Here is a 25,544-nt window from a genome sequence, read left to right as displayed (position 1 = left end):
AGTTGTGACCTGAAACCCAAAGGGATTTATTTTTATTTGTGATATGCTCTGATCAAGTCATCACAATTTTCATCATTTTTATTTATTAAAGGAGGGCAGTCATCTGCACTATCCAGTGCACTCTGTTTTTCTCTTTACAGGCAGGATAGGAAAACCAACTCCAGTCAATTTCGTTCCTCCACTGCTAAACCGGCACTTCTTCCACACCCAGCACCTCTCCATTCCCCACCTTATACAAGATTGATTAAGCTTACCATGTTTGCAGGGTAATAGTGTAGCTGCAGTGAGAACACATCCTAAGATTCGTTTTACCACGTTTAGGACAGCCAAATCTTAAGCCAAATTATTGAATGCTGTAAGCAATTCTAAGGAAACAATCTAATTTTGTGTGTGTGATCTTCCTTGATTGTTGGTTATTATAGGTTACTGCCTACAGTACATTTAGCTGACATGAACTGATTAGAGCACATGTAGGTCAGGTAAATAGGATTTTCTGTTGGTCGAATTGTTTCTTTGAACACTAGAAGCATGAAAGCTGCCAAATGACTGACTTACGTTTTTTTGCACAATATAAATACTTTTGGCAGAAACCAACACCATCACTATATAAAGAATATAAACAAATCATCGAAGGACTTAGGGAAGGGGTGTCAAACTGGTGGCCCTCCAGCTGTTACAGAACTACAAGTCCAATCATGCTTCGGCCTGTGGGAGTCATGCTTGCAACTGTCAGCCTTGCAATACGTTATGGGACTTGTAGTTCTGCAACAGCTGGAGGACTGCCAGTTTGACACCTTTAGCCTAGGGAATCCATCACAGTGCATACAATAAAGTAGAAAATTTGACTGGTTCACTTAGAGCAAGTGCTACACTCTGCCGCATAGGTAACCGAGAACTCACTGAACACATACTGAACAGTTGATATCTACATGCTATATGAGGAAGGGCTTGCCATAATTTATGAAACATATATGTCTGCAGGGGCAGATCCAGAGTCTAGTCTCGGGAGGGGCACTACCCAAATTTGTTTTTGGGGGGCAATTTATCAGGGAAATGACTGGTGTTGGCACTTCAATGATCACGGCACCATGGTTGTTATGGTGTCAGGATGATTGAAGCGCATTGTTTATATCATTACATTGTAATATAAAATGAAATGGTTCAACTCAACATAATGCAGAATCAGTGGGTGCCCGAGTGTGTCACTTGCCACATCACCTGCAACCAGATGCAGCTTGTCACTTGCCACGTCACCTGCCACACATTGCGGATTGTCACTTGCCACGTCACCTGCCACATGTTGTGGATTGTCACTTGCCACGTCACCTGCCACATGTTGTGAATTGTCACTTGCCACAAGTTGCGGAATGTCACTTACCTGCCACCAGATGCAGATTGTCACTTGCCACACCACCTGCCACATGTTGCGGATTGTCACTTGCCACTTCAGCTGCCACATGTTGCAGATTGTCACTTGCCACGTCACCAGCCACATGTTGCGGATTGTCACTTGCCACGTCACCTGCCACAAGTTGCGGAATGTCACTTGCCTGCCACCAGATACAGATTGTCACTTGCCACACCTTGCGGATTGTCACTTGCTAAGGTGGTGTTTTGCTTGTCAGAGTCAGGCAGCAGAGAAATTATGTAATCTCTCTTCTGCCTGCACTGTGAAGGGCAGAAGTTACTGCAGGGTTGCAGGGCAGGTGTGGGCGGTGAGAAATTATGTCATCTCTCTGCTCCCCCGGCCGCCAGCTTGTTTATTGGCCAGCCGCCCGCTCACCCACAGAGCCGACCAGCTGACTGCCCACACTCTGACTCTCACTTGCTGCTGAGCCGAGGCCGAGCCGCCCGCCCACACATCGAGGCACCCGGCAGCCCACGCTGTCACCCCCCCATGGAGCTGAGCCACCCGCTCTGTCACTCGCATGCGGAGCCACCCACTCAGGCGCCTGCAATTCCGCAACTAGAACTAATTTCTTGGGGTGGCAATTGCCCCGTTGCCCCCCTGGATCCGCCCCTGTATGTCTGTCAGTCAGGGGAGTGGTGTGCTATTATATAATTATTATACCATACCTGATATTGTTGAAAACTACTATGCTGAATACATTGCTTTACTTTGTTTTTGGTGTTCTTTGTATTTGAAGATTATATAAAAAAAAAACTATTAAAACTGGAAAATATGCTGAAATGTTATGGTATTGCAACACATTTTATAATGGAGGTTTACATTTTGTTGGGAGATGGCTTTTATAATGAAAGCAACATGTGCAAAGCTGACACCTGAGGAATGACCTGAAATACAAGATGATAGAGGGTATGGTGATGGATGGCATAACACACCAGGTCTAAAGTGTTTGTAGTCTGGTTGTAAGTGATAAGCTACCTAATTAGCTAAAAATCAAACCTAATTCAAAATCTGTTTAGCATGAATCATTATGCAGCTTTTTACTAAGATTTATAGTCTCTGTTAAAGTGGATAATAGGTTTATTTTATCGCTAATACAAATTGCTAATACTTTTAATGTTAAATAAATAGATACATAAAATGAAGACTTATGGAGGAGGTAACATCTCCCATTAAATGTTGCATTATTTCATAGGAGAATTTGAGTGATCAGGACAGATGTTTTATCATAAGTATCTGCTCAAATGATGGTATGTCCGTAAAACAGCCACCAAGATTTTTGATGTGTCTATGCAGCATATGGTACTAGCAGGCTAGAGCGAAATTTGTAATAGTTACTTAACCCTAATGCTGCGTACACACGACCGTTGGTCATTAAAAAGATTGTGTGTAAGCTCCAGAGCATTTTTCTCGACGTGAATTTTTTTTAGAAACTGCTCTATTTTTTCTCGTTGTTTTTCACACAGTCGTTTTTCTCGTTGTGAAAAACGGTCGTGTGTAGGCTTTAACGACGGGGAAAAAAACATGCATGCTCAGAAGCTAGTTATGAGAAGGGAAATGTGCATAATCAGCCCAAAGGGTGGCGCCATTTAAATGGAACTTCCCCTTTATAGTGCCGTCATACATGTTGTACGTCACCGCGCTTTGCGCAAGCATTTTTTTTCACGTTTTCACAATCATGTGTATGCAAGGCATGCTTGGCAAGAATCACGTCGAGAAAAACTTTTTTTTTTACATGACATGAAAAACGGTCGCGTGTACGTGGCATATGTGATTTTTCAGGTTACCACACTGTTGAAATGAGATACAGAATATTGCAACTAATATCCCCTCTTTATTGATGAAGTATCAAAGCAAAAAAATGTTTAATTTCAGTCTCCAGCTAGCTATGTTGGTATTTGCTGGCAATCAACGCTGTCAATATTAGTATGTCCCCATTCTGGTAATTATCCTTAACTTCCTGTCCCAAAAAAAAAAAAAAAACAGGAAGTAAATGGAAAATATCCCCAATGCAAATACAGACAGCAATGAAATTGTCAGGCCCCGTACACACGACCGAGTTTCTCGGCAGAATTCAGGCAGAAACTCGGTCGGAGCTGGATTCTGCCGAGAAACTCGGTCGTGTGTACACTTTTCAGCGAGGAAGCCGATGAGGAACTCGTCGGGCCGAAAAGAGAACATGTTCTCTTTTTCCTCGTTGTTCAATGAGGAAAGTCGGCCCGCCGAGCTCCTCGGCGGCTTCCACACTGAACTCACCGAGGAACTCGATGTGTTTGGCACGTCGAGTTCCTCGGACGTGTGTACGGGGCCTAAGAAGTTCTAACCCTTTCCCTATCCAAGACTAAAAGGAAATGGTAAGAGTTGAACTTTAAGTAAAATATATTTACACAGTTTACTATTTGTCTTAATGCTCTACTTTTGAAAAAAAATACGTATTTTTGTTCCAATATACATTTTACTGAGCACATACATATTTGTTTTGAGTTGTTTTGTTGGCCATTTAGTATGATTTATTTACTGACTGATGCTTTTCTGTGTGTCTATTCAGGAGACAAGTGCAAATCACCAGAATATATTAAGATGAAGAATGCATTACTGGATTCCGAGAACCAGAAGCGAGCCAGAAAGGAAAGCGAGAAGGAAAATACTGACAAATTTGGTCTTAAAAAGATTTTGGTGGATCAGATGTTCAAATATTTTGACAGTGACAGCAATGGACTAGTGGATACAAATGAAATTACTCAGGTAAAATTAGCTTATTATATACAGTACATAAATGTTTAAATGGCAATATACAATAATAATATGGTTATTCGATTCCCTGTTTGTACCACATTTTTATGAGCATGTTGACTAATTCACAGTCATTTATGTTTTATTAAAACTTTAGATTTTATTATTATTTTTTTTAATAAAGTTCAAGTGATCTACTATCTTTACTAAAATCATATCTCTACTACATCGACACTAACAATTCTGCAGCCTAGATAATAACTAAGATGGTTAATTAGGTTCCGTGCACACTGGCTTAAAAATCACTGTTTCTACAGGAGTTTTTTGTTATGCCTGTAGAAGCAACAAGTTTTTTTTTTAAGCCCAGTGTGCATGGAGCCTTAAACTCCTCAAAATATTTAATATTTAACAGACTAATCCCTGGTTCACACTGGATGCATTCCAGAACACATTGATTAACATGACAAGTGAAATAACTTGTGTCTATGAAGGCCATTCACATATATGCATTCAGAACCTGACCTGATTTTAAAAAGGGTCCTGTGCAACTTTGTTGAGATGCAGTGCGATTTTAAGCCCCATATAAGGGAATGGAAACTTCATAGAAAACGCATGTTAAAATACCACTGCATTTTTTGGACTGTGCTGTGTTTCTCGGGTGCTTTGCAGAGAGAAAGAGAGAGGCCTAATGTCTTCAGCGCAGTCTAACAAGCTTTACACAGAAGTCAAACTCATAACTCACCACCAACAAAGCACCCCAAAAGTACCACAAACCCATACAACTCAAAGACTATATATATATATACTGTATATATATATATATATATATATATATATATATATACTCAATTTATAATATTGTATATCCATCTTTAAATCTCCAAATATAATCTCAGTTGGGCACAGCAATATGAAAAAGAAGGAAAAACAAAAGACAAAATGTATGAAAACGATGTAATAATCCTATGTTTTCTTACTGATGTGTATTATTAGTTTTGTGTTGAATTTTCCCTGAAGCATGAAATGCTCTGTTGTAAAAAAGTTTCTAAATTTTGGATCTTTAGAAACGTTTAAATATGTTTTGTGAAATATATATATATATATATATATATATATATATATATATATATATATATATATATATATATATATATATTCTTTTTTTATATATATTAACAGTTATTAGAAGATTTCAGCATTAAAATGCTTCTCAGCAAAAGTGTAAGCACAAAGTCTAGCAGTATAGCTGAATAATACTTTTGGAATATAAACAATATATATATATATTACAGTATTTACAGTATGTATAACCCCTAAGCTATAATACGTATATAACAGTATGTATAACCCTCAAATTAGAGAGTTCATATGGATAAGTCAGTTGTCAGTGTGGATCTTATAGCCCCATTTTTCTGATACTCTGAGCATGCAAAAAAAAAATCTACCCATTGACTTTTTTACCGCTATTAAATGGACAAATGAGGGCCTCATTTGGTAGTATAATTGAAAGATTGGCATGCAACTTACATTTTCACAAGGCACTCGGTATTGTCAGCACAGATAATTCTACCTTCACAGGATCCCTTAAAAGATAACCCTATATATAGTTAAAAGTACATTATATTAAAATGTTTTGAAAATTCTTGTGATTATGTTTTTCTGTGACAATCAGAATGTTTATATTTAATGGTTCTTTTTTTAATCTAAAGAAGTGCTTCAGCATGGCAATGGATGTGTTTTCATTCTACTTGAGTGGGTAATAACAAATGTCTTAGTAGTTTCAAGATCAGAGGCGGCTCTAGGCTTTGTGAGGCCTTAGCAAAACTGATTCCCCATTAATGCCCATAACGGGAAAAAAAATGTAAGCGATAAAAAATTAACTGAATAAATTGCCTACTTTAACCGGTAAGGATCGTCTCACGCCTTGAGTCCCGTGGACTCGATGTCCGCGGGGGATACCCATGATCGTCTCGCGGAGAGAAAGAATGGGGAAATGCTAGTGTAAACAAGCATTTCCCCATTCTTTCTAATGACAGGACAGTGATCACCGCTCCCTGCAATCGGGAGCGGTGATCAGTGTCGTGTCACATATAGCCCATCCCCCTACAGTTAGAACACATCCCTAGGACACACTTAACCAATTCAGCGCCCCCTCCCGGTTAATCCCTTCACTGCCAGTCACATTTACACAGTAATAAGTGCATATTTATAGCACTGATCGCTGTGTAAATGTGAATGATCCCAAAATAGCGCCAAAAATGTGTCCGCCATAATGACGCAGTCGCGATAAAAATCACCACCATTACTAGTGAAAAAAAAAAATCTGCCATAAGACTATACCCTATTTTGTAGACACTATGGCCCGGATTCACAAAGACTTACGCCGACGTATCTAATGATACGCCGTGTAAGTCCACGGATGCGCCGTCGTATCTATGCGCTTGATTCTGCAAAGGAGATACGCCGGAATTTCGGCTCTATCCGACCGACGTAAGTCTCCTACGCCGTCGTATCTTGGGTGCATATTTACGCTGGCCGCTAGGGGCGCTTCCAATGATTTACGCATTGAATATGTAAATGACCTAGATGCGCCGATTCACAAACGTACTTGAGCCCGTCGCAGTAAGCTACGCCGTTTACATAAGGCGTACGTCCGGCGTAAAGATAAACCACCAAATAGCAGGTGTAAGTCATGTTAGGGTATGGACGTCGGAACAGCCGTCGGATTTTACGTTGTTTGCGCAAGTCGTATGTGAATGGGGCTGGGCATAGGTTACGTTCACGTCGTATGAATTGAGCCGGCGTATCTTAGGGAGTAAATTTGACGTGATTCTGAGCATGCGCGCGCATGCGCCGTTCGTTCGGCCTCTCATTTACATGGGGTCACAGATAATTTAAATGTATCACGCCCACTACCTGCCTACTTTGAATTAGGCGGGCTTACGCCTTCCCATTTACGCTACGCCACCGTAACTTAGGGAGCAAGTGCTTTGTGAATACTGGTCTATATTACATCAGCGTAGCGCATATGAGCTATATAACTTGTGCGAAAACCAATCAATAAACGCTTATTGTGATTTTTTTACCAAAAATATGTAGAAGAATACGTATTGGCCTAAACTGAGGAAAACATTTTTTTTTTATATATTTTTTGGGGATATTTATTATAGCAAAAAGTAAAAAATATAGCTGTTTTTACGGGAAAAAGCCGACATAGAAGCGACGGTGATCAGAGTTGGATTCCCGCCAATTCTAGACGCTGTGTTTGGTATGAATCATGAGGGGGAACTCCACGCCAAATTTTAAATAAAAAAACGGCATGGGTTCCCCTCCAGGAGCATACCAGTTCCTTAGGTCTGGTATGGATTGTAAGGAGAACCCCCCTACACCGAAAAAACGGAGTGGGGGTTCCCCCACAATCCATACCAGACCCGTATCCGAGCACACCGCCCGGCCGGTCAGGAAAGGAGTGGGGACGAGCGAGTGCCCCCCCTCCTGAGCCGTACCAGGCCGCATGCCCTCAACATGGGGGGGCCCACACCCCAAAGCACCCTGTCCCCATGTTGATAAGGACAGGGCCTCTTCTCGACAACCCTGGCCGTTGGTTGTTGAGGTCTGCGGGTGGGGGCCTATCGGAATCCGGGAGCCCCCTTTAATAAGGGGGCCCCCAGATACCGGCCCCCCACCCTAGGTTAATTAGTATGGGGTACATCGTAACCCTACCAATTCACCTGGAGGAAAAGTGTCAAAAAAATAAACACACAACACAGGTTTTTAAAATAATTTATTAGTCAGCTCCAGGGGTCTTTTCTGCTCTCTGGGGGTCTTCTTCTGATTTTGGGGGTCATCTTTTGTCTTCTCCGCTCTCTTCTTCTGCTCTCCGGTGTCGTCTCGGCACTCCCCGGTTCTTCTCCTGCTCGCTCTCCGGTGCCTTTTTCGTGGCTGGCCGCCATTATCTTCTTTGAAGCTCCTTTACTAGCCCGGTCTTCTTTGTCGCATTCTGCCTTCTTCTTTTCTTCTTTTCTTCCGATGTTGACTCGACGCTCCCTCCCACTGTAATCCTGGGTGTGCTGTGCGCAATGATTTATATAGGCCTCTTATGACGTCATAGTCCCAGCATGCTCCGTGGGTCCCGGAGCATGGGACTGTGACGTCATAAGAGGCCTATATAAATTGTTGCGCACCGCACACCCAGTCTTCACTCAGCAGAGCGTGTGGGACCTCTGTACAGAGGCCACTGCTTCCACCCAGAGAGCAAGTGTTCTTCTCTGTGCATAGGTGTGCATTAGGCATTAGGGTGTGCACCCCAAAGCTCAAACACACATGCCTTTCTCTGTAACCTCAGCTGCACTGGACAGTGAATGAAGGTGGAGTGCTCTTTGCACAAACTGAAGCATAGGAAATATAGTTTCCTATGCATTTATGGTACTAAGGTGGTTAAAATGTAAAATGTTTGACTCAGAGCAACCTCCTCTGAATTATCAATTATGTATTTACATAATTGTATTGATCAAAAAGCACTTTCTGTTTTCTGACTTTCATTTAGTTTTGATAATGATGACAATGATTACTTCTATTTACAGGTAATAAAACAGGAAGGTTTTGGAAAAATGCTGCGGGAATGTTCCCTCTATGACCTCATGAAGTATGATGATTCAAATGGTGACAAGCATTTGTCTCTGGATGAATTCTACAGAGCGTTTAGTAAGTACTCAGGAAAACTCTTCTGAATCAACTCCAACTGAAATGATATAAATGTTAACGGTGGTGCAGTGGCTTAGTGGTCAGTACTTATGCCTTATAGCAATGGGTTCCTTGGTTTGAATCATTGCAACCTATGTATTAGAAATCTGGCAAAGAAAATTCTATGGGAAAATACTTTCATCTATTTTAGACACAATACTCAGAGAGTTGACTCATAAAATTGTTGAGGGTTAGACACAACTGAACGGATATTTAAATATTAATGTTAAACTGTATTTTAAGGGCAAAACAAGGTACTGTTGCCAATAAATGCACATTTGCAATTTTTTGTTACTTTAAAGCACAAGTACAGAAAAATACCTTCTGATCTGCCAGAACTTTGATGGGCTTCTAAATTCCTGTGCCTGTGTTTGCCTAAGTTTTAGCCCTGTTTGTTTTACCTCTGTAAACTTCAGAACACCTTATTATGGAGATTAGGAGTGAAGGAGGTGCTCTGTACTCCTAACACACTTCTTTTCCTGGGATGACAATGCTGTTGATGCAGAACATTTTAACAATAATAAAATAGGGGCTTTAAACAAGCCAATTTATAAATCTCTATTTCTTCTCTCTGAGCCATTCCTTGGTGGATTTGGCTGTTTGCTTCAGATCATGATTGTGATATTCCAGTTCAACTTTAAATTTAGAACAGATAGCCTCACATTGTCATAATGCACACTTTGACACAATGACTGGAAGCAGGCCCTGAAGTAGCAAATCAATCACAAACTATAATATGTTCCATTATGCTACGCAATTGTTATTGTTCTTTTCTTGAAACACTGTCTTCGGTTTGTGGCAACCATGTCTGCCTTTACTCTGACCAAACAACTATATCTGTAATTGGTCATATTTTAACATATGGTTTTAAAAAGTCTGGTCTTTACCTATATTTTCAATGGAAAAATGTAATCTTGATAATGCTCTTAGCAAGAATTTTTCAGCAAAGGATTTTACTTTTTGTTTTTGTGCCTCCGACATCTGCAGCCCTGCTCTCTGTCTCCTCTGTGCTTTCTTCCCCTCCCTCCCTGCCTGTCAGCATGTGACAGACCCCCCCCCCTGCTACTGAATACCACTAACCTGTATGCATCATCCGCGTTGCCTTCTATTGTAGTATCCCCCTCTGTGAATGATTTATAAAATTAAATGCTGCAAATACCTAATTTCAAAGCGGAGATCGTGATCACATGACCGGCCGGCTCTCTCCTCCTCCTCCTCCCGACTAATGTCAGCGGGGGAATCCTGGTCCCGCCCGATGCATCTCTCAGAGGAGGAAAGGAGAGATGCGGCTGGTTATGTGATTGCGATCTCTGCTCTGGATTGAGGTATTTGCAGCATTTATTTTTATAAATCACACACAGAGGGGGCACTACAATAGGAGGCAGTGTTGATGGTGCAAACAGGTTAGAGTGGCCTCTAACTTTAACAACCACTTTAATATCTCCCTCATACAGGTTGAATTAGTACAATTTATTTTGATTGTAAATACATGCACTTTGACCCCAATAGTTGAAAGAGTTACCTTAACACCCTGCAATTAACTTTTGGGATACTTGGAGACTTATTTCATCATCAAATGGTCAGTTTATGGGTTGAATTTGCTGGGCCCATCAGCCCTGGACAGATTAGCAGTTGTTTGTAATCTACACTACCTGCTGATTATTTTCCTTACGGTGTAATGATTAGTTAAAATCATTTGGTAATCCTTTTTCTAAGGCCCTTAGAGAGCTCTATTGATCTTGGCATAAAGACACTACATACATCAGTAGTTAAGAGTACAACAGACCCTACTTGCCTGAGGTTGAACTAAAGTAGGTTCCACCTGAAAACTCCCTAAGGTGGTTTAGATCATTGGTATCTAATCTGGAACATTGGATTCTAATGTCATGGATTTGAAGTTGTGATAAAGGTAGAGATGTTTTTCCATATGGCAAATTTGAATTAATTGGTCATTTAGATCATGAACATTAATACAGCAAGTACATTTTATTCTGCTGTATATGTATGTATGTGTTGGTTGGGGGGCACTATACAGTAGCTGTACCTTATGAGCCCTTAATGCATTAAAATTTTGACTACAATGTCATCCACATAATTCATTTTGTATGCATGCACACATAACAAGATACCTATGTCCATCGGTATATATCTGTAGTTCTAGTGACTTTAAATGTTGTTAAGGGTAAGCAAACTTTAGAGCACATTTCTAAAAGATTTTGCAGGTAATTTTTTTTTTCTGCAGTCAGCAGATCACAGGTGCAATTCCAGACTCCTGCAGACTCCCAGTACCGCTGTCTGCTTGTATCTACTGTATGGGCACACAGGAGAGCCTGAAGAATTGAGAACTAAGAGAGAGCTCACCAGCACCCTCGCAGTTCATTGAGAACTACAAGCCTTCAGCCATTATGGCAGATGGTAGTTGTAGTTCACTCATTCACATAACTCTGTGAATGAATGACGTAGCCATGTGAGCGGAGCCCCGCACAGCCATGCTCTTTTCTTTTTAAATTGTGAGAGTGGGTGCAGGGAGAAGATCCCCCGCCCACTGTCACAGTGAGGGATCAGAGAGGTGTGGACAGGTACTCTTTGGTAACACGTTATAACCTAAATACAGGTGTTACATGTAACATGTTACCAAAAGGTGAACTTATCCCTTAAGGAAAACTGTTAAAAAGTTTCCTCTCCCTTTAAAGTTGATCTAGCATTATATTACATGAATGTATTCTCAGTAATGCATCAATGTGATACTCACAAATATGTATTAATTACTACAGAGTTCATATTCTGTCCCTGAGAATGAATGTGCCAAGGATGCTGGTTCAGAGATGACACGTCATTAAAATCCTGGGAACCGGACGGTTCTTGACTGTGTTTACTTATGTCAGATCAGTCCCCTGCTGCGACCTCTAACCTTATTGCTACAGTTACAATGTAGCAGTCTAATAACTGAAGGAGAGCAAATGCTTAATTCTGCCTGCTGCAGACTGATGACCATTCTAGACAAATTCATTTGTTTGGGGCTTTTTCAAATGGCTGGGCTTTTTTTTAAAAAGAATATACAGTTGCTGTGTAATTGTGGCATATCAGAAAATTATTAATCTAGGGTGGTAAATTTCCAAACGATCCATACTAATATTGTCCAAGAGGGATGAAAATGTATCTCTTGGTGTCCAGTCACTTAAAAAAGCATAGTACCATCAAGTTGATAAGTATTAATCATAACACAATTTTCCTACTTTCCCTTTAATCATTCTTAATTGAAGTTATTAAATATATTTTTCTTTACCAGCTGTCAGTTGTTTGGTCTGTTCTAACAAGTAATACAAAATGAGAATGCAGAGGCTTAGGTAAGAAAGATGTATTCAACATCCAACAATTCTTTCAGAACCTGGCAATGCTAAGCCCAGTATATGTTTATCTGCTGCCGAGAGCATCTCAAATGTCTGGAAATAAGAAGTAGCAAACACAATTCATATGTAGGCAGAAACAATAGCTTCTTTTTTTACTGTGGCTTTGTAAATGCCATCAAATACACTGAAACTGAAAAAAGAAACCTTGTGCTGAGTTGGCAAGCAAGGCTTGTTATGTATGTGAAAATTTTAGGCATTGTGAAAATCTCAAATGTTGTTTTTCCTGGAAAAAGAATAAAGAACTAGTTGAAATTTATATTAACTGGTTATTTTTCTTTTGGTGGAAAAAAATTATAATATTTGTAAATAAACTTTCTTATATTTTAATGGCATATTTTTCTTAAAGCTGGACACTGGTTAGCTTTTGAGTGGCTGATACCCCCATATAGTACCATATAGTAAATATTTAATATTTGTTCAACAGTCGTTGTCTAGGGGAACCCGTTGTTTCAAGTTCTTTTTGTCTGGACCTGTGGCTGCCCCCTCCCCAATCTCATCATATAAAATGCAGGATCAATAATCTTGCATTGTATGTGAGGATACCAAGGAATTGTCCACATTGTTGGACTGGAGCGGGAGTGGAAAAGAATATAGGTTGCCAGGAAATCCAAGAATAATGCAAATATTTCTCTCTAGTATATCTTCCTAGACTAGGTCTTATTACTATACAAGGGGCGGAGACACCTAAATGTTATTTTCCAATAATTGCCTAGAGCATGGTTTCTTAATTGCGATTATGCACAATCCCACTGGGGTTGGTAGAGAAGATTGAGGGAAAGTAGTGAAAAGCTTGGGAGGAAATGAATGATTGGGCTGGTAAAGCCAGAGGAGTTTTTTTTATCTATCAGTGTGAAGCCTGGTTGTATGCACATGGACACAAGGCCAGTGACTTCCCCAGGAGGTGAATTTTCCAGCGTGGCTAGAAGGTAACAAATCCAGTGTGGAATGTGGAAATGACTGCCTTGAACGCAATCCATAGCGCTGATGGTATTAGAGTGATCAGTGTTTTTTTCTGGATGTGAAACATGAGAGAAAACATTTTCTTTGAACTATAAAAAAGAAAAAGCAGCAATAGATAAAATCAATGCAGACACCTGATTTAAACAATCGAGTCCCACAACTCACATGCTTCCATCCCTCATCATTTTGGAATAAAGGGGGGGGGTTCAAATATGGGACTTTAAATGAGGTGGTAATGCAATATAGTCATGGACGGTGCATTATTTGAAAGTCTTGAAATTAATAACTTATTCCAGATTTATTATTTTCCCCCTATCCATTGTAATTTGATCCCTGCACATGCTTCATTTAAAGTCCCGCTCTCTCTTTCTTTTTTATTATACAATCAGGGATGGAGGTGGTTTACTAACCACCTCATTTAAAGTCCCATATTTGAACCCCCCCTTTATTCCATTTTCTTTGAACTGTCACTTTGGGGAAGGCATTACCATAAAATCATCATTCCTGCACAATTAGAAATGATAATCTCATGTAGTACATAGTAAATACTACCTATATCGTTTTCTAAAGGCAGTGGTGCTACTTGAAAACTGGATTATGCCATTACCATTTTACAAGAATTGTTTGTAACTCAATGTCTCATTTAAACCTGAATGGGGGGATGTGTGTAGTAGCTTCTTCCCTCTGGATCAATTATTTTTTCTTTTTGGCAAGTCAATTTATTAAAATTCCCCTCCCAGGGGTCTTTGTAAACCTGTTTCATGGCAAAAATTTGAAAGCATGCTATCCAACATTTTTTGGCAGAAAATTCGACAACAATTGTCCGATAGAGCATACAAACGGTCAGATTTTCCGACAACAGCCTGCCATTACACAATTCCCGTCAGAAAATCAGATTGTGTGTACGGGCCTTTACTCTCCCTTTAACATTATCCCAACACTAATACTATCTAATGTAAATGCTGGTATATTTAAATATCCTGCACCAGGACCCCTTTTTTTTTCAAAGACAGGATCCTGTTTTAAATATTTTATAGCATTTAAATTAAAAAATATATAACAACAAAATATTTGGTGGAATTGTTGAAAGTATATAATTAAAACACAATGGGTATGATTTACTAAAACTGCAGAGTGCAAAATCTGGTGCAGCTCTGCAAAGAATCAGCTTCCATTTTTTTTGTCAAAGCTTAATTGAACAAGCTAAAGTTAGAAGCTGATTGACTACCATACATAGCTGCACCAGATTTAGAAAATATTAACAACCACATTGTTTATTTTTTAGTTTCCTAATTTTATACCCATTATATTACCACTTAAGCCCCGGACCTTTAGGCAGCTAAATGCCCAGGCCAGGTTTTGCGATTCGGCACTGCGTCACTTTAACAGACAATTGCGCGGTCGTGTGACGTGGCTCCCAAACAAAATTGGCGTCCCTTTTTCCCCACAAATAGAGCTTTCTTTTGGTGGCATTTGATCACCTCTGCGGTTTTTATTTTTTGCGCTATAAACAAAAATAGAGCAACAATTTTGAAAAAAATGCAATATTTTTTACTTTTTGCTGTAATAAATATCCCCCAAAAACATATATAAAAAAAAAATTTCCTCAGTTTAGGCCGATACGTATTTTTCTACCTATTTTTGGTAAAACAAATCGCAATAAGCGTTTATCGATTGGTTTGCACAAAATTTATAGCGTTTACAAAATAGGGGATATTTTTATTGCATTTTTATTATTTTTTTTTTTTTACTACTAATGGCGGTGATCAGTGATTTTTTTCGTGACTGCGACATTATGGCGGACACTTCGGACAATTTTGACACATTTTTGGGACCATTGTAATTTTCACAGCAAAAAATGCATTTAAATTGCATTCTTTATTGTGAAAATGACAGTTGCAGTTTGGGAGTTAACCACAGGTGGCGCTGTAGGAGTTAGTGTTCACCTAGTGTGTGTTTACAACAGTAGGGGGGTGTGGCTGTAGGTCTGATGTCATCGATTGTGTCTCCCCTATAAAGGGGATGACACGATCGATGCGCCGCCACAGTGAAGCATGGGGAAGCCGTGTTTACATACGGCTCTCCCCGTTCTTCAGCTCCGGGGAGCGATCGCGACGGAGCGGCTATAAACGAATAGCCGCGCCGTCGTCCCAGATCGCTCCCCGAGGGAATCCGCCCGCCGCACGCAGTGGAGGGGGTCCCGTTTGGACCCCCGACCCGCGCAAAGGCAAGGACGTATATATACCCCCATCTGCCTGTGCCATTTTGCGGACGAAAATAGTCGTGCGGCGGGCGTTAAGTGGTTAATGAGAGCCAAAAGTGATAAAATTATACATGCAGTATAAACTCTTTTGCAGTTTATAAATATTAGTATGCAGATACTCAACCATATTTATTGCCAGTGATATTTGTAACATATGTGTAACAGTTGTTTCATTCAGCAAGAATACTGTGCAACACTAATTCAATTAGAGATGTTATTCTAGAGGATGAGAAACAATTTTAGAATACCATTTTACTAAAATATTATGTATAAGTGATACGTTTTAATGTTTGTGTGTGCATTTTATTTGGAAGCTATATTTTATTATACTGGCACAAAACAAAAAAAGAGGCTCAATGTCCAATCCAATAAATTTTTACCCCAAAAGTAATATTATGCCCTACTAATAGCAGTGTGCCTGCAAAAGCACTGGTAGACTAGCTACAATCAGTAGTTTTCCATTTTAAATGCTGCCATGACACAATTGTGTAACCTATATTCAAATTTTCATACACCCATGTGATTTTAAAATCAGTACCAAATTATTTTAACAGTGACCATCACACATTTCTTAAAGTCAATAAAGAAGGAACCTATTTCTGTTCTTTAAATTGATAACACTGACAAATATGTAGGGAAAAACACCAACCAAACACCATGAGCAGAATCAGTGAAAGGGAGTGTAGATGTAAATCTATCTCCCTTATGCTGCGTACACACCATCACTTTATGTGATGAAAAAAAACGACGTTTTTAAAAACGTCACTTTAAATGACCGTGTGTGGGGGAAAACGTCGTTTTATGTCTTCTGAAAAACGACAAAAAAAATTGAAGCATGCTTCAATTTTTAGTGTCGTTTTTCAAAACGTCGTTTTTTACTTCACAGAAGTTGACCGTGTGTAGCAAAAAACGTTGTTTAAAACGACGTTTTTACACCCGCGCATGCCCAGAAGCTAGTTATGAAGCGAGCTTCAATGGAAAAACGTGGTGAACGTAACCTCGCTTTGCTAGAACATTGTCAGAAAAACGATGGTATGTAGGCAACTTCGTCTTTGAAAATTGAAGTTTCAAAAACTTTGTTTTTTACTTCACAGAAAATGACGTTTTTTTTCATCACATAAAGTGATGGTGTGTATGCGGCATTACTTTTATTGCCCTGTCCTAACAATCTACCACCCTGAATGTCCTGTACCTAGCATCTGTCTCTATTTGTCCTCCAGGCCTCCAAGAAGGCTTTTATTGTGATTCAGAAAAACATCATTGTGAAACTATTTGGTTATCATGATTATCCAACGACTTCAAAACCCTCTTAGTTACTGTCCTGGAATGAGTTTGCAGAAAAGTTATTGAACCCAGCGACAGCAAGGTTACAAGCATTTTCAAAAGAAAATCAGCAAAGCAATTCCATGTTTTATGTTTCATATTTACCCCAGGCAGCCACCAAATCGTTACTTTAAATATAACTGAATAAAAACTGAGATCAAATTATCAAATTAATATATAATAATTTAGAGGAACAACCTATTTCCAAGCAGATCCATCTGGAATAGTCAGTTGCTCAGCCTACCAAAAAATATTCAGACAGTATGAACGTTGGTAATAAAACACCCAGTATGCTTCCAATCTTAACATGCACCATATATCGAATGTATATTTGTAAAATAACAATTGTATGCAAATAATTTAAATTGTAATAAACTTTGGTTTGTACATTTGAAAAAACATGGCATTTACACCCCCCAAAAATATACTTTTTATTAAGTATGTGATATTTCATGATAAAATCGGTGTCCCTGACCTATCTTTGAAAAAGTAAAAAAAAAACAGTTTGGGGGTGGGGAGTTGTTGTCTGTAAATGTCTAGAAAGAAATAAAAGCTAAGGAGCATTACTTTTAATGCTTATTATAATTTCTTTTAATTCAGCTAGTGTAAAATTTTGAATTTGACTTGGTATCAGGATCCTGTAATCCCTTATAAGAGTCGGTTCACACTACGGCGACATGACTTCCAGCACGACTTTCAGAGGCGACTCCGACACGAATTGAGCATGAACCACAGGGCGATCTGGGGCGATTTACAACACGACTTGAAGTCGTCTCCAGGACAGGAGACTTTCCAGTGGCCAATCAAACAACAATTAGCTCTAGGGGAGGGAGGGAGGGAGGGGGAGGGAGGGGGAGGGAGAGGTTTGCCTGAGAAATGTATGTTATCTTCCTAGAAAGTCGCTTCAGTTAAGACAGTGATCAGACTTGGATCAGACTTGGAGGCGACTTCCATTGAAATCAATGGGTACAAATCGCCTACAAGTCGGATTGAAGTAGTACAGGAACTTCTTTTGAAGTCGGATCGACTCGAGTCATGTGTATTAACACCGCTCCCATTCACTTGCATTGTTTTTCTCGACAGCGCGACTTGGGACGACTTGAGGCGACTTCAAGTCGGATCCCAAGTTGCCCCAGTGTGAACCGGTTTTAAAGCATTATTCAGCCTGGGAGAGGAAGGAGAAAATCAACAAAACATACAAACAAACAAATAAGCATGAAGAGCATACACTAAGTGCAAGAGAATGAAAACTTTAATGTTAAAATCAAATGCAAATTGGCCACTCACAGAATTAAAATAAAAAAGGAATGTATTGAACAACATGTATGCATCTCTGTGTTCACACTTGTAGTCCTGGATAGCAATGCTGCCAGATGTAGGAATAGCTACAGATGAAGGACAGATCAGAGCTTTGTACACATGCACATGCACAGGATCTCCTGGATGATGTCACATGTAAATGTCACATTTTGAAGGACCTCTTTCTTTGACAAGCCTCAATCTCGTGCAAAGTAGCACCCAAGGCAGCAAGAGGTGTTTTATTACCCTTGATGATTCCAATGCTTGGACTAAAGATTTGTGGTGTAATCAACTTATGGACATTTACTGTTTTTTCTGATGGACCTGAACTTTATTTACATTCTGCAAGTTCTCTCATTTACATTTTTATTGTCACAAGTTATTTGAGTGCTCTAAAAAAAATCATTTTTAAAAAATAAAACATGGAGCCAATCTGAACCTTAATGAAATGAATGGCAGGCAAATATTAAAAATCAACTGTGGCAATTTTAAGGTGAACAGGCAAGGTATTGTCAAAGAAAAAGCATGCAGAGTTGGAAATTGTTATGGGTGATATGTACTAAACATCCATTAAATTGCCAGGGAGAAGGTCTTTTTATATAGCTTTAGGACAACATTAAAAATAATTCAAAACTTCTTTAAATAACTTACTTGGGGGATGCTTTAAACCTGCATGTGAAGTGACCCATGGATAAAGGACAATCTGAAACTCCATACATGCTCTTAAATCAGTCCGAATTTATTGTATCTCCATAAAAAATACAGCAAAGGTAGACATGTTTCCACCGAAAAGGCCTTGTTCACAACATTGATGTACAAAAACAGCACACAATTGGTCACAGAGATTTCCAATTAGAATCTTAATTCTCAAATTGATGCAATGAAATCAGAGGGAAAGGAGAATTTGGGAGTAGTTCATTAAAAAAGCAAACCACAGTAAAAAATGTAAAGATAGAATTCATAAAAAACATTTTTTGTTAAACAATAGTTTAGATGGCCAAGGGGAGAAAAAAGGTGGGACAACAGAATATGAGACATGGTGGAAAAATGTACACACATACATATATAAATATACATACATGTACATACACCAATACATTATAATTAGCATAAATGTAGATCCAGATCCCACCTGAGGTTCAACCCCAGGGGGACTCTAGTTTGGATCCTGAAAATCCACCACGCCTCTCTATTCAAAATTTGCTTACCGCTATCTCCACCCCTGGGCATTGGAGTCAATCTCTCGATGCCAGTGAACCTGAAAGAGGAAAAAAACACCACCATGGCATTCTCTAAAATGTTGTGAAGCATTTGAAATATGTTTAGCATTGGGATTCACAGTGTCACAATAGTGCTCCCCTATTCTGGTGCGTAGGGCACGTGTAGTGCACCCCACATATACTGCAAATTGCATGTGACACAAAATATAATATACACTACAAAACGAGTCCCACAATTAATATACTGTTTAATTTCAAAACTTTCTCCAGAGCTAAAAGAGTTAAATGTGAAGTGATCCACCTATAGAATGTATTACAGCAAAAGTGACATTTAAAAAAAAATATATATATTGTCTTTAACCCCTCTGGCAATAAGCTATTTTTCTATGCTGATAGGGAAAAGGAACTCATCTTCACATTCCTGGCCGAGGGAAAAAGGAAACAATACATTAATACATTCAAACACTGGGACAAAGTCCCATGGTATAAATCTATCGTCAATAATTTCATCCAGTGATGTAGATCTGTCATCAATCAAACTGAATGATGCCTGATGACCCACTTCCACAAACACTGTGACTCAATATGGTACGATGATCCTCTCCCACCAGATTCTCGCTGTGAAGACAGCTCCGCAATGGATCGCTAAATAAACAAACTGGCAAATCATAATAGCTGATGTCATTAACCAAATATAGTAATGACCATATTTTGTGTCACCCAGTATCCCCCTGCTTGGTCATGGCCTGTAAGTAAGAAAGCCATTCATTTAGTGGTGGTAGTAATACAGTCCTTGAATGTATCAAGTTTGGGTGGGCAAACAGGCTGAAACAGCTAGAATTTGGGTGAAACTCTTAATTGATTCACACAAGAAGATCATTCCTAATAAGCTGTAGAGGTAACACTAGTTTTTTTTTTAAAAAGCGAGGTGTAGGGACCTAGTTTTATCTACAGGGTGGGCCATTTACAGTACAGACCAAAAGTTTGGACACACCTTCTCATTCAAAGAGTTTTCTTTTTTTTCATGACTATGGAAATTGTAGATTCACACTGAAGGCATCAAAACTATGAATTAACACATGTGGAATTATACATAACAAAAAAGTGTGAAACAACTGAAAATATATTTTATATTCTAGGTTCTTCAAAGTAGCCACCTTTTGCAGCAGACACATCTCTAGAACTGTTAAGAGGAGACTGTGTGAATCAGGCCTTCATGGTAGAATATCTTCTAGGAAACCACTGCTAAAGAAAGGCAACAAGCAGAAGAGACTTGTTTGGGCTAAAGAACACAAGGAATGGACGTTAGACCAGTGGAAATCTGTGCTTTGGTCTGATGAGTCCAAACTTGAGATCTTTGGTTCTAACCCCCGTGTCTTTGTGCGACGCAGAAAAGGTGAACGGATGGACTCTACATGCCTGGTTCCCACCATGAAGCATGGAGGAGGAGGTGTGATGGTGTGGGGGTGCTTTTCTGGTGACACTGTTGGGGATTTATTCAAAATTGAAGGCATACTGAACCAGCATGGCTACCACAGCATCTTGCAGCGGCATGCTATTCAATCCGGTTTGCGTTTAGTTGGACCATCATTTATTTTTCAGCAGGACAATGACCCCAAACACACCTCCAGGCTGTGTAAGGGCTATTTGACCAAGAAGGAGAGTGATGGGGTGCTGCGCCAGGTGACTACCTCTTGAAGCTCATCAAGAGAATGACAAGAGTGTGCCAAGCAGTAATCAAAGCAAAAGGTGGCTACTTTGAACAACCTAGAATATGAAATATATTTTATTTATTTTTATATTTAGTTTTGATGCCTTCAGTGTGAATCTACAATTTTCATAGTCATGAAAATAAAGAAAACTCTTTGAATGAGAAGGTGTGTCCAAACTTTTGGTCTGTACTGTATATGGATACACCTTAATACAATGGGAATGGTTGGTGATATTAACTTCCTGTTTGTGGCACATTAGTATATGTGAGGGGGGAAACTTTTCAAGATGGATGGTGACCATGGTGGCCATTTTGAAGTCGGCCATTTTGAATCCAACTTTTGTTTTTTCAATAGGAAGAGGGTCATGTGACACATCAAACTTATTCATTTCACAAGAAAAACAATGGTGTGCTTGGTTTTAACATAACTTTATTCTTTCATGAGTTATTTACAAGTTTCTGACCACTTATAAAATGTGTTCAATGTGCTCTCCAGTGACATGCGGCGAGTGCTACACTGTGGGCTCTTGCTGAATGAAGCTAGGACAGCCACTGATGTTTCTTCATTAGTGACAGATTTCATGCGCCCACATTTTGGCAAATCCAACACTGAACCAGTTTGACGAAACTTAGCAAGCAGTTTGCTAACTGTAGCATGGGAGATGGGTGGTCTCGTAGGCTGTCTTGCATTGAAATCTGCTGCAATGACCCGGTTACTGCGTTCACCAGACATCAAAACAATTTCTATCCGCTCCGCACATGTTAACCTCGGCGACATGTCAATGGCTGTAAACAAAGAGAAACTTGTCAATAACTCATGAAAGAACAAAATTACGTTAAAACCAAACACACCATTGTTTTTCTTGTGAAATTCCGAATAAGTTTGATGTGTCACATGACCCTCTTCCTATTGAAAAAACAAAAGTTGGATTCAAATTGGCCGACTTCAAAATGGCCGCCATGGTCACCACCCATCTTGAAAAGTTTCCCCCCTCACATATACTAATTTTCCACAAACAGGAAGTTAATATCACCAACTATTCCCATTTTATTAAGGTGTATCCGTATTTTAGAAGCAAAAACAGTCATAAATTATCCAACATCTTGCAGTTTATCAGTATTTGTTAGAAGGCAATTGATCTGAATGCCTGTGTTTTCAAATCATATGCTTCCTGGCTGTTGTCTATGTCAAATGTACTGCTAATGCTTTTCAGACAACATAGCAACTGTACTTAATTTTAAATGTGCACATTACTGTATATGAGCCATACTTTTATTAGAAGGGCTTCAAATAGTATAATTAGATATAACATTGTCCCCATGCTTTCCAAATCAAACATGCAGTTTGAAGGTAAGTTTAATCCCTCCTTAATAATAGCCAGCAGTATTTCTCAGAAATGAGAATTTTATTTATGTTGTTCTTATAAGGTCAGGTCACAATGTGTGCCCTCAAACCCACTGAGAACTCATGCGAAAAATGGTTTATAGTGGCAGACCATACAATAACCTTCTGTATGCATTTTTTTTCTCAATAACTGCAGAGTTTTAAAAGATATGATCAACAAACACAACAATTTGCAAATTCATTGCTGTACATTTTGTATAGTATAGCACTAATGAAAAATAAAGGCATTAGCCTTGAGATGCAGGAAATTAGAAAACTCTGTCATGTGAGGACACATTCATTTAAACATGCGGATTTAGTACAGAACATATTTTCAAATGGTGGTATACAGGGATAGAAAATGTCCAGCAAGACAAGGACAGAGATAAAATAGTAGACAGCAAAATATTAAATCAATACTGCATTTGTAGCTACTTAAAAAGCACAACGTAAGCTAATAAAATGATGTGAGAGAGGTACTCTTTCTTTAAATGTAAGGTAAATAGCCTTTTAAAATGAAAAATAAAAATGAAATGACTGTGCTCATTTTTAGCCACACCAAATCATGCCCCCTTGTCAATCAATTTTTAAAAAGTATAAATAATGTAATGTAAGTGTTATGTAACCCATAAAAATAATCTGCCTAATTTTACAGCTAAAAAGTTTTACCAGTGTGAAAAAATGTGAACACGACTAGAATTATGAAAGACCTGTGGCATGCTGTAAAATAATCCGGAAACCAATTGGCTTGCGCTTGCTAGGGTAGGAGTGGCTTAAAGGAGGATGATTAAACAGAACCAGTTCATAGTCATTATATACACTAGACACATATGTCACAGTTCTCGTACCTACAAAAGCAGGATTTTTGTACTCAGTTATTCAGAGATAGTTGGGTTATACTGCCATCTACAGAAGGATTTAGACGCTGGAAAACAAAAAAGCTGTTGCTAGCCAGTTTTAACCCTTTCCGCTCCTGGTACAATTCACTTTTGTAAAAAAAACTGTACTGGGAGTAGATAAAAAAAAAAAAAGTGGGGCCTATGTCTCTTGATGAACTCCAAGATACAGATTGAATATTTATTTCAAAAATGTTTTGTTTCTTGTTTCCTAGGGACAAAATTACTTAGGACCCCCAAACATTATATATATATTTTTTAGCAGAGAATCTAGAGAATAAAATGCCAATTGTTGCAAAATGTTATGTCACACTGTATTTGCGTAGCAGTCTTTCAAACACAATTTTTGGGCAAAAAAAATAACTTTCATGAACAAAAAAAAAAGAAACAGTAAAGTTAGCAAACAAAATGTTGTATAATGTGAAAGATGTTGTTATTCTGAGTAAATAGATACCTAACATGTCATGCTTTGAAATTGTGCACACTTGTGGAATGGTGACAAACTACAGTACCTAAAAATCGCCATAGGCGGCGTATTAAAAAGAAATAACGGTTGCCAGGTTACAGTTACAGAGGAGATCTAGTGCTAGAATGATTTCTCTCGCTCTGAAGATGGAGCAGGGAGAATTAGGTATGTGGGGGCTATGACACTTCAAAGGATGTGAAGGGACTCAGTGAATTTTTTTAATCTTTATAGTATGCCAGCGGGCTGTCCCAGGATTTTAAGGATAAGTACGTTTTTCATGTCAACATCCCTTGTGACAGTAATAGGTGGTGACAGGTATTCTTTATGGAGGGATCAGGGGTCTAAAAGACCCCAAATCCCTCCTTTGCACTTCAAAGTATTCAGATCACTGTCCCAGGGCTAGGAGAGGCGGGACAGCCGGCATGACACCACCGCCCAATCCCTACCCACCCCGTTGGTAAAAAAGAAAGTGATATTGGCGTATAACACGCACCCACGATTTACCCCTGATTTTAAGGGGAAAAAAGTGCGTGTTATACGCCAATAAATACGGTAATTCAATAAAAGGATTTTAAGGATAAGTACGTTTTTCATACTGCATATTATGAACTTGTCTGTGAAGGTCAGCATAAAATCAATGGCAAGTTGCCATTACCTCCGTATATGCCTTTCTGGTATGATAGAGGAATGTGTCACTGAAATTTCTCTGAGTGGTTTGTTACTGTAGAACACAAAAAAGAGTCTAGTCCTCAAAGTGAGGAGTTGTAATTTTGGAAATCACCTTAAAATTCTTCACTTCACTAGGGCCAGATTCACGTAGAATTGCGGCCTTGTAACGTAACCCGTTTACGTAACACCGCCGCAAGTTTTCAGTGTAAGTGCCCGATCCACAAAGCACTTACCTGTAAACTTGCGGCGGTGTATCGTAAACACATTCGGCGCAAGCCCGCCCAATTCAAATGGGGCGGGTACCATTTAAATTAGGCGCGCTCCCGCGCCGGACGTACTGCGCATGCTCCGTTCGCAATTTTCCCAACATGCTTTGCGCGAACTTACGGCGGCCCGCCGTGTTTGTGAATCGCGATGTGCGTAACGTACTTACGCGGGAAAAAAAAAATTCAAACGCGACGCGGGAACGACGGGCATACTTTAACATGATGGAGTAATTTTACACCATGTTAATAGCACCCCTATCTTTGCGATGGGAAACTAAGACTGATAAGGATGATATACCGCATACTCAGAAGAAATTTATGGGACATGTATTAGAGTTCTGCATGTCCCATAATTATTTCTGTTTCGATGGCTCCTTCTTCTCCCAGCAGATTGGCGTGGCTATGGGGGCAAAGTTTGCCCCCAGCCTCGCCAACCTGTTCAAGGCTGAGTGGGAGGACAGGCATGTTTTTCATAACCGGAGACCCCAATTATTATTTTATCGGAGATTTATAGATGATATTTTATTTATATGGGAAGGATCGCAGCAAGATGCACTAAAGTTTCTGGAAGACCTCAATAGTAATCCCAACAACATGAAATTGGAATATACAATTAGCGGAAATATGGTCAACTTTTTGGATGTCACTATTCAAAGAGAAGCAAATAAACTAAAGACTAAAGTATTTTTCAAGCCAACTGATCGTAACAGTTATTTGTCCATTAATAGTGGACACCACCCAGCATGGATTAAAAATATCCCTAAGGGACAATTTTTAAGAGTTCGTTGCAATT

The 25,544-nt window shown here is 39.2% G+C and overlaps 1 protein-coding gene across 2 annotated transcripts in view; it reads left to right on the top strand.

Moving 5' to 3' along the window:
* FSTL5 (follistatin like 5) overlaps positions 1 to 25,544 on the top strand; it is an 803,249-nt gene that overhangs the window by 453,412 nt on the left and 324,293 nt on the right. For both annotated transcript variants that reach the window (XM_040332604.1, XM_040332598.1), the window contains exons 5-6: positions 3,957 to 4,153; positions 8,725 to 8,845. In XM_040332604.1, the coding sequence (XP_040188538.1) occupies positions 3,957 to 4,153; positions 8,725 to 8,845 (318 nt within the window). The remainder of the gene's footprint in view (positions 1 to 3,956; positions 4,154 to 8,724; positions 8,846 to 25,544) is intronic.

This window comes from Rana temporaria, chromosome 1 (assembly GCF_905171775.1).
Source record: "Rana temporaria chromosome 1, aRanTem1.1, whole genome shotgun sequence".
Lineage (NCBI taxonomy): Eukaryota > Metazoa > Chordata > Amphibia > Anura > Ranidae > Rana > Rana temporaria.
This window is presented reverse-complemented; position numbering and strand designations above follow the sequence as displayed.